The sequence below is a fragment of the Penaeus monodon genome, unplaced genomic scaffold (genome assembly GCF_015228065.2).
Source record: "Penaeus monodon isolate SGIC_2016 unplaced genomic scaffold, NSTDA_Pmon_1 PmonScaffold_7738, whole genome shotgun sequence".
Taxonomy (NCBI): Eukaryota; Metazoa; Arthropoda; class Malacostraca; order Decapoda; family Penaeidae; genus Penaeus; species Penaeus monodon.
The window spans coordinates 1,500-15,476 of NW_023662925.1; the positions used below are offsets into that span (position 1 = coordinate 1,500).

At 42.2% G+C, this 13,977-nt stretch overlaps 1 protein-coding gene across 1 annotated transcript; it reads right to left on the reverse strand.

Moving 5' to 3' along the window:
* Window positions 1–9,447: 9,447 nt before the first annotated feature.
* Window positions 9,448–13,749, reverse strand: LOC119571738 (proline-rich receptor-like protein kinase PERK10). Its single transcript, XM_037918905.1, has 3 exons — window positions 13,450–13,749; window positions 12,980–13,094; window positions 9,448–9,803 (listed from the first exon to the last, which is right to left on the reverse strand). Exons 1-3 carry the CDS (start codon window positions 13,747–13,749, stop codon window positions 9,448–9,450), a joined length of 771 nt encoding a protein of 256 aa, XP_037774833.1.
* Between the last annotated feature and the right edge of the window lie 228 nt (window positions 13,750–13,977).

Below are 13,977 nucleotides of genomic sequence, written 5' to 3' on the forward strand. Positions count from 1 at the left end.
TGTTTTTACTACCCCTTGGGGTTCTCTCGGGGGCCCGAGGATAATCCTCATACTTCTTTTTTGCACTACCTCCAAACTACCTATTTCTGTTTCCCTTTTACACGCAACAAGTGCAGTGCCATGGTAGTCTACAACTGACCTTATAAAGCCAAGTAAAACAGTCTAGCGAGTTTAACATTGATCCAGTTTTTTCTTCCGACAAGAACTTTCAAAGGTTTTCAGACTCTCCCAGAGTCTCTTCTTTAGAAAAGAAGACCAGGTCTGCATCATTTACATTCACCCTGAGATTTTTTATACTTGTGGCATATGTCAAGCTCCTGGTCACCTATGCAAAAATGGGTGGGGGTATGATACATGGTTTAGAGCCATTGTTTTTTTCTCAGCCGGAAATGACTACCCACACTCATGAGCCTTTGCGTGTGATTCTGTCGAATTATTTGCATCCCCCTTGTGATGATGCTCTGACGCATATGTCATCAGCTAGCATATAATGGATTCACCATCCCCAAGTGGGTATCTGCCACCAGCTTGTGAAATGAGGACATTGAACACATAGGGCTGAGAACTCCTCCCTGTGGCGCCCCAAGTTCAAAAAAAACTGTGAAGTGGAACTTCTCACTCCCCTGAACAGGACACTTGCAGATCTGTTCGAGAGATATTCTAATCCAGTTCAATATCTTACCCAGATGCCAAAGCTTACTAATTGTTCTAGGATACTTCTCTTTTTGCAATGTCAAAAGCTGACTTAAGGTCAAAAAAAAACAGTGTGCTTCCCTGGATTAGAGTGTGAAAGTACTCTTGCAAAGCAATGTTGTGTGCTACGTCCCGATAGGAATCCGTACAGTCTGTGAGATAATTTACCTTGTAACCTGTACCTGAGTCTGTTCAAAATTATCCTTTCTAGAACTTTGCATACCATGAGTTAATGAAATTGGTGGGTATTTATCAGTGTTTGATTTGGGTTTAAAAGGGATTGATTAGACTGCGGGTGTCCAGGGGCCCAGGCGAATACCTTGTGACAAACTTACTCCTGTATAGTCAAAGGGGATTACCAGGTACCTGGGGGCTAAAAGGGCGGAGGACACTAATGGTAATTCCATCCTCACCTGGGGGGACGCTTTTCCCCTTTAAAATCATGCATTGTTCTTCCACTCAGTGATCTCAGCAAAGTCTGGAGGGGTTCAGTATCAGAACATCCAATCTCCAATGGCAAATTTGCGTGCATTTTATTGATTTAAGGGTGATCCGAATTTGTGGGAAGTGAGCTAAATTTGGACCTCCAGCCATTGACTAAGGAGCATATCTGCTTGTGCAAGAGAAAACTAGGAAGAAAGTTTTGCCTGAAATCGTTAATTTTTTCCCAGAACCTCCGACATTGAATGTTATTGTTATGTTTTTAGGAACTGTTCAAAGTGTCTTTCTGAAATGATTTTTAAATTCCCGTAGGTTTTTGTTAGCCTTAAGAAATTCAATAAGGTTTCACGGTATTATCCGGGCTTGTAGTATCATAAGTTTCCTGAACTCGCTTTTTGTTCCCTTAATAATGTAGGGTCACCGCCCACTTAGGTTTTTTGGGAGCGTTGTGAGTTGCTGTTCTTGAAGGTTTTTTTTTTGACAGACCCAATGTTGTAGTAATCAGTGACCACTGTTGTCATGTACATGGAAAATTTATCAACACTTGTTTACTGTGTAATCATTGTACCAGTCATAGATCTTGATTTAAAAATGATTGCTCAAGGTAGGGGGGGATAGAAATTTTGAAACCCCATTTGTTTTTTGTAGACTGAGTATTATCAACAGCGTATCTCGTTACCATTGCAAAGTGGTCACGGGAAGCTCTGTTGCAAGCATGCTTCTGACGTTTCCATGCACAAGATCCCTTCCTATTACATAATCTAGCCTGCCCCCCGCCACGTGAGTTTGCCTGTCTGTATCATATACTGTCCCTAGATCTGTTGTTCACAAATGTTGGAACTCTTGTCGCCATTTTCATTGCATTGACTATCTCCAAATGTATAATGTCCCAGCATTAAAATCTCCCATGCATATTGTGCCGTGATTCTGAAAATTGGGCAGGAATCAGTCTGAAAATTTCTAACCTTGCGTAAAACATTGTACGATAGAAAAACCCAAGGCTGTTCGAATATGTAAATGGGTGTTTACTGCACATCATTGTCATTAGATTTCTGCACCAACTTATGCGGTATGGTGTCACTGAAAATAAAATCAAAAGGCCTGTCCCTTCCTGTGTTCGTAAAAGGAGTGGTAGCCCTCTAATTCTAGGGGCGGTTTTTATTTTAGTGGCTGATGTGAAGGGGTCTTGTAAACAGATACTCAACATTATTGTTATGAAAATAGTAAAGCAAGTCATTAATTCTACGGTTGACACCAACGTATATTCCTGAAAGAAAAGTAAATTGTTTTCTTGTCCCCCAATCACCACCCTATGTTTTAACTGATTGGTCAAATTTCTGTTTTTATGAAACTCTTTAGTCTGCATATTTCTTGTACTGCTTACGTATTTGTGTTGTATCTTCTTTATTTATGTTTGCGCGCTTTCCCGCGTATTGATACTAAAACGCATAATCCGTACCTGATAGCATTTTCTGAGTGATGTCCCACAGATCGGGCCGTTTCCTTCGCATCTTCGTCAGCGTCATTTTTAAAGGTCACTGTCGTCACTGTTTTCAGATGGTCCGCCGTGCGTAATAATATCAGAGACCTCATTCGTATTGTCAGCATCACTACATCACTAACATCATCAGAACGCCGTGCGTAATAATAATATCAGAGACCCCCATTCGTATTTTCAACATCACTAACATCATAGAAACGCACATTTTCCCTGTCTACACGCTCACTTTTGTCGTGGGGTATAATAATATCAGGGGACCTCATTCGTATTTTCAACATCACTAAACATCATCAAACGCACATTTTCCCTGTCTACCACGATCACTTTTTGTTCTCCATTATCATTTTTTTTCAATTCAGCAATCTCTTGCCTGATGCTTTTTTTCATTTCAGCAATCTCTTGCCTGATGCTTTTATTTCCTCGGCCGTATCCATGTCTTTTTTCCCAATGGTTTTTTTCCTTGTGGCAGGTTTCCTAGGATGGGGGGAAACCCCCTGGCATTTGCGGGAATTCCCGTGGGTTGGTGACGGGCACCGGGCCCAGGGTGGGTGTGTGTGGCTGGGCTGGCATCGCCACTCCGCGGGCATGGGTACGGTCGGGGCAGGTGGGGGGGGTGCTCGTGGCGGTTTGTGGGGGCAGTTACGGTGCCAGGCCGTCACAAAAGCTTCCGCTCTGCACCTGACGCCACCTCTTCACGATGGTGGCGGCGTCCTCATTGTCGTTGTCCTTTCTGTCGTTTCTTGCAGGGCAGTCCTTTGCCTGGTGAGCTCCTGCACAGACAGCACACGCTGTGTCCTTCCTGCAATATTTAGCTACGTGGCCATAACCTTGACACTTGTAGCAGACTACAACCTCTGAGCACCACGGTCGAATGGGCTCGGCTCTAAAGTATCTTCCAAAGAATTGGTACTCTGTAGGTGGGGCTTTCACCGCTCCATACATGATGACCTGTTCAAGGGCTGTCCGTCCTTATAGATCCTCCGGGCTTTAAAAACGCCCGGAAGATGCAGTGCTCCTCAGCGGCCGCCTTCTTCGGAAACCTGGTAACCAGGTATTCCCCGTATTTTTTTTTTTTTAGGCTGAAAGTCGTCTTTGTTCTGCAGAGAGATCCCCGCAAAAGTGCCATTAATCATCAGGGCCACATATTGTTGTTGTTTTTCGGGCGTACATAGACTAGCGCGAGGATATCCTCTCCCCTGCACCATGTCTTTGCGGGCCTTCCTCTTGGAGGGGCGGCACTGGCTGACCTCCCTCATCCACCTTATTTTATCGACGGAAGTCGTGTCCTCAGGAAAAGGGCCAAATTTAATGTACCTCTTTCCCCGGGGGGGGATGGGTTCGCGCTTTTGGGTCGTTCCGTTTTGCTTTTCTTGGTCAGGTTGCTGGTGTTTTCGGCATGGTTTTCACTTTTTTCCCCTTTTGGTCTGAACGAGTTGGAATCCCTCGTTATCAGCATCAGGGTCGGGTCGAATCCCCCATCGTTCACATCCCTATGTTCGGGGGAATCAATCCCTCCCAAAGGGTGGAGGGTTAGGGGGGGGTAGTTGTCACTGGCACTGGGGGGGCATCGAGCCCGTCCCACCCTCATCCTGGTGAGGACAGTGAGGGGTGGTTGTCCGTCCCCCTTCTTGGGTTTATTAATTCCCTGCGGTCGGGCGCGGGGAGGGTGGCGAGCGCCAGGTCAAGTGCTGTCACACATACATTCACCCAGGTCTCGCCAACGGTCGTTGGTACAGGGACCCTGTTACCTTAGCATCACTCAGTATTCGTAATTTTTACTAAGCACTGTTTTTTTTTTTAGAGTCCCTGACCATAATATCCGACACAATTTGGTGTATGTACACCCCACACACAACCCACGCACAACTCTGAGTATAAGGACAACCCCAGTTGAGGGGGGTTTTATCCCCGTAAAATCGTCCAGAACACAGGAGAAATCCTGATGACGCCTGCTTTGGTGTTACTGAGCTTACAACTGGTAGGTACGTAACTTTCAAATATGGGGGGGAAACGTCCGTATTTTTCAATAGCCGATTTTTTTTTATTTTTTTTTTTTTTTCATTTAGCTCGTTTTCAAAATCGATTTTTTTTTTTTTTTTTTTTGTTTTAGTTTTTCGTTTTTGTTTTCATAAATCACTTTCTTAGATTTCTGCAGGTTCCTATTGACATCCAAATGCTATCCATTATCCCCCCCCCCCTTCAACCCCCGGGTTTCTCCACGCATTTATGTTCTTAATGAAGATATTACAGTAATGTATTAAAAAAAAACGGCATCAACGCCAGAAATCGAAGAAAGTGGTTTTTTGAATCGTTAAAAGTAGGTTTTTCGAATATCCGAGACAAACTTTTTTTTTCCGAAAGAAAGAAGTAAATAAGCACAACTATTAAAATCGGCTAATGAAACTCTACGGACGCCCACGCCAACCTTTGAAATATAACAGGCCCGAAAGCGCCCATTTTCCCGAACTCTACGTGAATAAAACCCCCTCGGTCGGTAAAAATTACGTAATTTCGCATAAATCCACATTTCCCGTGTTAATTGTACAATGCGTTCCCAACCAATAAACCAACCTGGTGATATACCCGGGCCCAGGTGGCTAATTTTTGGGAACATACCGTTAGTGTGGAGGGTACAGATGAGCAGCGGCGAGGAGAACTGATGAATCTCTTGTTTGGCTCCGGGAGGACCTCATCAAAATGGCCCTCACCAAAATCCTATAAAGTGGTATTTTTCCCCCTGCCGAGCTTTGGACTTTGGCTTTGGCCTCCCTCCATTTATGCCTCGTCGTATGGTGCCCTGTAGGTCAGGGTCAACAAAATTTGTATTAAATGATCGTTAAATGTTGAAGGGCCCTTCTTTTCAAGGACAGTTTTATGGCTTCCACAATCACTGATTTAACAGGTTTTCCTGGGTGGATACGCTCTTTAATTACTTTAAAGTAAAACAAGCACCATCTGCATAGTAAAAAAACCTACTTTTGCGGCTAAAAACTACTCCAAAAAAACCCCTGACTTCAAGTAGTCGACAAACGTTAATATTTTTTTTACCAATTTATTTCATCAATTCAACAATTTCCCCAGGCCCTCCATCTGTCTACTCGGTATTTAAAACCAGGAAATAAAAAACCCTGACAATCCTTTCCCCAAAACAGTCTTTTTTTGGGAAACTGAAAAATCGCTCCGTGCTGATTGTAGAAAATGTCTTGCATACAAATTGAACGAATTTTAAATTATTCTCAAATCGATCTTCTGCCAAAACCAACTTATTTTCGCATTTCCCGGTAAAATTTTAGGCCGCTGCAGATTTACCTAATTGCTTCCTTACTCTAATTTTTGTTCACAAGATTTTATTGTCCCTTTGTGTGTCGCTCTCGGTACATTTAAACCCTTTTCATATATTATTTTCCGGTTTAAAGATGGCTAGTTGAAACTTTACCTACTGTGATGAATATTAAATTAATCTAATATCCACACATAGAGAAATAAAAGGTTGGTGTTAAACACAGCAGCTGGAATACGATAACAATATATTATAACCTCAAAAATCACAAAATATAGACAAACGATATAATATATATGTGACAAGAATGACTCGGAAAATAAAGATCAAGATTAGCACTGGTACACAATTCATGGATGCAGATGAATTGGAGGTTGGTGTGAGCAGTCGAGGTCGGTAACCAAGTGTCTTTGCTGCCGTTAGTATGTCTCGGGTCGGCTCGCTAGGCTGGGCGATGACCCTTTTTTACAGGAAAATAGGTGTGGCTGATCTAAGTGTCAGCTTAGGTCCCCTATTTCCCCGATTGGCTGGCTGTGGATCGTTGCAATTCATAGGTCCGCTCTTTGATCGGTCCCGGGGGGATTTTCCTATGATGCGAAAATGACCAATTTTCCAGAAGGGTCGTCCGCAGGTACTGCCTGGGACGCGTCTTGTGTCCGACCCCTGGGTGATATGCGAAAATCGGTAATTAAGGAGGTCACATCTGTGTATTGTAACTTGATCATATTTTCTCAGTCAGACTTTTGCGTTGTTAAACTCTAAATAAAAATACTTTCATACCTATACCCTCAAATTTTTCATCGATTCTCGGTCATTTTTAAATCATACTAATTAAGGACACAAGACCTGAGTATCTCTCATATCCTATATCTAAGCCTATCAAGTGCCCCAAATGCTGCGAAAAATATGATTAGAAACGGAGAGGAAAAGTTCGGTTTTTTTTTTTTTTCGCTATAAAAAGGGTATGGGGTTTTTAAACCCCTTTGGAGCCCGGGGGCAGAGCCCTCCCCAAACGGGAATATTAGATCGAAAAATCTTAAACCAAAACCGGAGGTCTGGGGGGGCGTTCCCCCTGACTGGGTTTTTATAAAATTCCCAAAGGGGGGTTCCAGGGGGCAGAGCCCCTGACTAGGAAATTTTATAGTGTAAAAATCCTACTTTTAAAGGTTTGGGTTTGGGTTTATTAGTTATAAATACTTTGTATTTTTAAATTTAAATTTTATTTACCTGGCATCTGCTCGGCGTGACAATCATGTTTTATTTTTTAAAATATGACCTAGAGTATTCTGAAACCCAAAGGGAATTGTCTGGTAAACATTGCCCGGGTTTGACTTCGGTCCCCCGTAGGGGGGGGCTTCCTACCCCCCCCCCTCTATACTGTCTTTATTGCCTATGTGAGCTTTCTTTTTTGATTTTAATTAATTCTAGTTCTTCCTTATGAAACTTTTCTTATATGGGGCAACCCTAGCAAGGGGCACCCCAAAAAACATTTCCCGTTCTTTGCTGCGGCCCTTTTTTTTCCCCAAATTTTTGGGTCCTACGTGGTTGTGCTTGCAAAATCCCCAAAACACAATGGGGTCTGCTAATAACCAAAAATTACGGGGGGGGGTCCCTCCCTCGCGTGTCAGGGAAAAATAAAATTTAATAAAAAAGGTTTTAAAAAAACTCATACGATAATATACTTTTATTTTTCCATTTTTCCCTTGTAACAACACGTCGCACGCACGGGGAAAAATTGGCCCAAGGCAAATTCCATTGTCTGGATAAATTTTTTCGCCAGGGCATATTTTTCGTCAATCCCATATTTGGGGCAGGGGATGTTTAAGGAAAAAACTCGTGCTTGCGCATTGTCGTTGTATGTCGTCAAACCCCCTTCGTCATCTTTTTAATCAAAGAGAGAATCGCGCCGCCTATAAGAGACGACGTCGGCAGGGGAAAAACTCCCCTTTTTATTGTCGGAACACCGTCCCCATACCTTAAAGCTCTCCTCGTACAAACCGGTAGGAATGGCAAGACTGCTTGGGAGGATCGAGACCACACAGAAATATATATTCCCATACAATGCCCTGCATCCTCTCAGGCCATACGCAGGCGAGGTGGGCTTAACCGGGCAGAAAACACACGGTTGTAACGCCAAGTTCTTCCCAAAGGATTTGCAGGGACGCACAATGACTTGTCCCTGAGGTGGAGGCGGGGGTTCTCCCTCCTTCCCTTTTTTTTTCCGCAGAGGTTTTGGGGTTCTGGCACCTCTTTTCTTCTTTGGCAGTGTCAATGCTGCGGTTCGCTCGCACTTTTATAATATGGCATTTGATAACCCCTCTCTCAAACTGAAAACAAAAGGAAAGCATAAAAACCCAAATTTAAAAATGATTGCAAAACAAAAAAAAACGCTATTTGAAAAATTTTCAAAACCTGAAATACTCCTTTACGGAATTTCACCCCCCTTCAAAGATGCAGACCCATTGAAAAAATATGGAAACATTCTCGTCAACAGCCAAAAACACTGCAAAAAAATTTTTTAGGGGGGTTAAATCCTCTATATACCCTTAAAAAAAACAAGACACGTCAAAATTTTCCCAGGTGCAAAAATAACCCTAAAGTTCTTATAAGAATAATTGTAGAAATTATTTCCCTCTCAATTGGAACCTCAAAATGTCACTCTTTTTTTGGTATCAGACACACCTCTTCTAGGGCATGACCCAGTACTCATCTCTTAAACCAATCACGATCACAAAAAAACCTTTCCCTTTCCCCTTCTTCCCCCTCCTCCCTATCGTTTTGACGCGGCGAGCGCAAATTCTCCCGCAGTTCTCTCCTCCTCCCCCCTTTCCCGGGGTGGTTTTTAAGGTCCGGGTAAACATATGCCAGCATTTTATCATTTTTTACCAACGTTTGTCATCTGGCTCCCAGAAATTGTTATCAGTGGCAGAGGAGCAGACTTCACCCGATCTTCAAATGATTTTTAATTTTTTAAAATTAAAAAAAAATTTTAAAAAAAAGGGGTAAACTAAAAAAAACCTTTTTTTTCAATTTTTTTAAAATCCAAGTTTGGGGCCCATTTTTCCAGTTCTTTTTGGGGTTTTTATTAAAAGGGGTTTTTGAATTTTAAATGGCGTTTTCTCTAGCGGGCCTTAATTTTTTAAAAAAAGGGGATAAAACCCCGGAGAATTTGACCTTTTAAATTGTTGCACCCCCCCCTAATAATTTTTGTGATAAAAGAAAACTTTCTGTGGAATTTTAAAAATTAAAACTTTTTGGGGAATTTTCCCATAAGAATAAAAATTTTTTTTTGTTTCAAAGAATGGGAAATTTTCTGTTAATGTATTTGAAGGCAACGCGCACAATAAAATGAACGGGGATCTGGACGGGGTAAAATTTCCGGCTGAAGTTTCGAACGGCAGTTGAGTTGGGCACCTGTTCATGAGGGTTTCCAGGGTTAAAGGTGGGGCATGGCAAACAGCTGAAACTTGTGCGGTAGTCTGGTGGCTAAAATCTCGTCCGCTTTTAGGCTATTTCCATGGGGAGCTCCGCGCTAGTAAGGCGGCTTAAACTGTCGCGCAACGCTAAAGAAACATCGAGCATAGAATATCAGGAGCGGGTTGTGTTGGCATGGGGGGAGTACTTTTAGGGCCCGGATATTTCCGGGGATAGGGCCGTCAGGGGCAAAGCTGTAAAAGGCCCGCATGCTTTCGGGGGGGAAGGCGCGGCTCTCTGCAGGATTGCTTCTTTGGAGCGTACGTGTTGACTCGGGGTTTTTAGGTCGCTGACGGAGAGCAGGATTCAGGGAGGATTTGGGTTGACCAGTTCCAAATTTTTGGGTGAATGGAGGGGACAGGGCCTTTTCCTCGTTTGGAAAAAACAGGGCCCCACGAGCTTCACGAAAAAAATCTACGGGAATTTAAACAATCTTTTTTAACTAAAAAATTAGTTATTAATCACCTTTTCTTCTTTCCATATTGCCTTTTGTGTAAACTTTTTTTGAAAAGGAAAAAAAAAAAATCAAACGGAGGGGTTTATTCCCAGTTTATTAAATAATAAAGATAAATAAAATAAATTTGTACAGCAAAGACTAAAAAATTTAAAAATAATTTTTCGTAAATATCTTAAAAACAAGATTTAGAAAACCAACGAAATTTTTATTTGTTGGACAAATTTTTCCTCTCAGAGCATAACATATTTCCATTCTTTCCTAACCCAAAGTTGGTATATAAATTCTTTTAATAATGAAAGAACCCATCCTCTGATGTTTTATTGCCCCTTTTTCAGGGCCCAATGAAACGTTTGCTCCATAAATACATCTTATGCACAGAAACGGGCATTTACCATTGTAGTTAGCTACATAACTTAGCATTGCCTCGGCAAAAATTCATAAGCACGTGCATCATTTGTAATCCGGAATTAATGCAATTAAAGCCCCCCCTACCCCGATTATCCGCCATAAACTCCAGTTATTGGGGCTACAAAAGCCCACTCTAATTTTTGTTTGTGGGGTTTGGATACGGGGAAGGTAGTTTTTTCATAATTTGCAGCGTCCGTTTCCCCAAGCCCCGCTTTCTTTGCACAGCAAGGAAACTGTCCCCTAAATAGTTCTTCCTAAACTCCTCTTTTTTCCCCCTTTTTGGGTCCTGTCCTCTTATTGAATTCGTTCTCTGCTCTCCTCTTCTCTTCTCATGATCTGTACGAAAAAAGACAATAATGTCAGATATATTTGTACACGTTTCTAGACTAACCCAACACATACAGGTTTCTATAAATAGACAAATCTACGTATACATCAAATGATAACATTCCTTGATAAAAACTGTCGTCTTCTGTGTAAAGAACTAGGGTGACGTCTCCCCTTTTTTTTTTTGAAAAAAGAACCCGTGCTTTTTTTCTTTAGTCCCGTCTAAGATCTCACTCGCAAATATTTTTTCCTTGGTTCCTTCATAAAAGATGATTTTTGACAGCTTGAGTTTTTTAAATTTGTTTGTAAAACCATGTCAAAATTTTCTTTATTTTCTGCCAGATATTTTAAATTTTCTTCTATTCTCCCTCTTAAAAGATATAATTTGGGTATACCCCAACCAGTAATGTTGTTCCCTTTTGTTTTCTTTATTTCAAAAAATACGGGGAAACTTTTATAAAATATTCAAAATCGGCCCGTATAAAAATTGACAAATAATGATTATTTGGCAAATACGGTAATTTCATTCCAGAAATTCATACACCATACAATTCCCTTGGAAAATTGTTGAAAACTGAAGAAAAACGTGATGATCCCCAGGGGGAAACCCGCCCATTGAAAACGCGGGTTAATTTTAAAAAGACACCCGGGTCTTGCCGCAAATTATTATAAATTTTTTTTTGAAACCATTTTTTTTTTTCCCCCCAATTTTTTTGGCCCGATAAAGGGGGGAAAAATAAACGGAAATTTTTAAAACAGGAAAAAAAAAGGGGGGGGAAATGGGAAAAAATAAAAAAAGCCTAAAAAAAAAATTTCCGCACTTTAAAAACGGGGAATTTGAAAAATTTTAGGGAAAAAATCGTTCCCTTTAAAAAAAAAAAGGGGTTTTCAAAATTAATCCCCCGGGGGCTACTTCGTCCTAAAAAACCCCAATTAATTTTGGGTTTTACAAAATTTTTTATTTTAGACAGGGGGGGTTTCCCCCCCGGGAAAAACCCTGCCCCGGGTTTTCCCTTTTTCCCCCCCCCCCTTTTTTTTTGGGTTTCCAAAGGGGTACCCCCCGGGAAACCCCCAAATACCTTTAAATCGCGAAAAAACGTTTTTTCCCTTTCCCTGTCTATGGCCCACATTGTTTGGGGTTTCAATAATTTTTTTTCAGCATTTGCGAAACGGATGGGTTAAAATATCAGGCTGTATAAAAAACAATGCCTATTTGTCCATTATCCAAAAAAACCTTTTAAAAAATGCCCAATCGAAAGCACCTGAATAAAACTGTTCACCGGGTTTTTCTCGATTTGGCCTTACCCTGCAATCGCCCGGGTAAAAACCGCATGCGCAAAAGATTGTTGAAACAAAATCATAAATCTTCCAAAAAACCAAAAAATGAAGAACAATAAAGGGAAAAAGCATTAATACAATTCAAAAAACGGACCTGAAAATGACAAAAATTCGTTACCCGAGCGGAGCAAACAAGGACTATTTGGGTAAAATTCCGCTTTAAATTTTTTTTTTGATTCTCGCAAGAAAACATGGAAGGGACTTAAAAAACGAAGGGGGGCGATCTCCTCTTGCTTCCTATTTCCCTTATTTTCGATTTGCACCGTTTTGCCATAGATAAAAGGGTCTTTTTTTTCGTCAGAAACCACTCCAACACTTTTTTCTGTACTCCTGGTTGACATGAAACGGAAATTTTTCCAAAAGCCCCTTAAACATTCCTGGATGATACGGGTACCAATGCTTCCAAAACCAAAAATTTTTTCGCAAAATTAAAGGGGCGATTGTGACCTAGTTTTCTTGCTTTTTAGAGCGTTTAAATTTGCGGCAATGTTCATCTATCACAAAAACCACCTCACCTATTTTATATTATAATTATAGTTCAGTAAATAGCAAAACCAATTTTTTTTTATACCTAACATGCAAAAATTTATTTGTGAATCATTCGCATTTTATCATTTATCGTTTTATATTTTTTTAAAATTTCCCCTTAATTTTAATGTTTAAAATCTATATGGACACATTGCGTATTAAAAATACGCCGTAAACATCCGCTGTATGGGTTTTCCTTTTCCATATTCTTACATCATAAGGACCCTTTTCTTATTTGGCCAAGAAAAGGCTTTTTGACCCTGTGCGTTGCTGGCAGACGCGAAGAAACTCGACGTAAATATCAGGGGGCAGTTTTGGGTTTTTCACGGAGAGAGTACGTTGTATGTGCCCGGGGTTTTTTCCGAGGGTACGGCCCTCAGGCGACGAAACTGTGAAAAAGCGTGCAGTGCGTTTCGTGGGGGAAAGGGGCCCCTCTGCGGGTTCTTCTTTGAGGATTTCTACGTGTTGTACTCGGGGTTGTTAAGGTCGCTGACTGAGAGCGGAGTTCAGGGAGGGAAATTTGTGACCATACCTATTTGGTGATCGAGAGGTGCATGGCATAGGAGGAATTCCTTTTCACCTGCAGAAACCTTCGGGAAGGGAACAATGGTGCAGGTTGGCAGTGGCTTCAAGCGGCTGACCCGTGGCTACCGGGGGCTCTCAACTCCAAAGGTCACCAGAGTATTTTGAAGGAAATGCCAAAGTCAAATTAATCTTTTTTGGAGTTTACAACTTTTTTTTCAGTCGGGCCCTAGCCGATGGTCTGAGTTTTTGCATTCGTTAGTTTGAGATTTGCAAATTCTGGCTTCACCCGGGGCCTTTCACTGTGGCCCCGGCCCCGTGGGCGTTTTTTATGGCTTCTCATTTGGTTCTGACACTCGGTGCTTTCCGTTTTCAGTGGGATTGCCACAAGCCTCCTGTACCGTGGTGTAAACTCTCCATAATCTCTTTACCCCGACGGCTGGTTCTCGGGCCTTGTCTCGGAAATTTCTGTACACAAACCTTGTCAAGCCTTCGGTTTGACTGGCACTTTGAACTGGGGGGACGCCTTGGGGGTCCAGACTCTCCCCCGGGGTCGGGCTCCGGCCCCGGTCGTTTCGGGCCCCCCCTTTCGGCTTTTGGGGGTTGCTCGGGGGCACCAGCTGTTTCGGCTGGTTTTGCTGGTGCTCCCCAAATTTTCAGGGGGGGGGGTCGTCTGAGGGGGGGCTCAGAACCTTCCCGGCCCGGGGGCTGGCCTGGAGGGGGAGCCGAGAGTCCATCTGGTGGACCATTTTTTTGAAGTTTTTTTTGTCTTGTCCCCATCTTGGCGCAGGCATGATGTCATCCGTCTTGGGGTTTTCTTTTGCCCCCTGGAGCCATTGGCTTCAGGGTGGCTGCCTGGTCTGGCCTTGCATGGGTCTCTTTGCTCTGTAAATTTTTTTTTTGTTTTTTCTCCTATTATTTGGGCAGTCCTTCTCCCTCTCGCCCCCCCCCCATACATCCAACAAGGGGGGGCAGTGTTAGAACAAATTCTAACAGCACAGGGGGAGT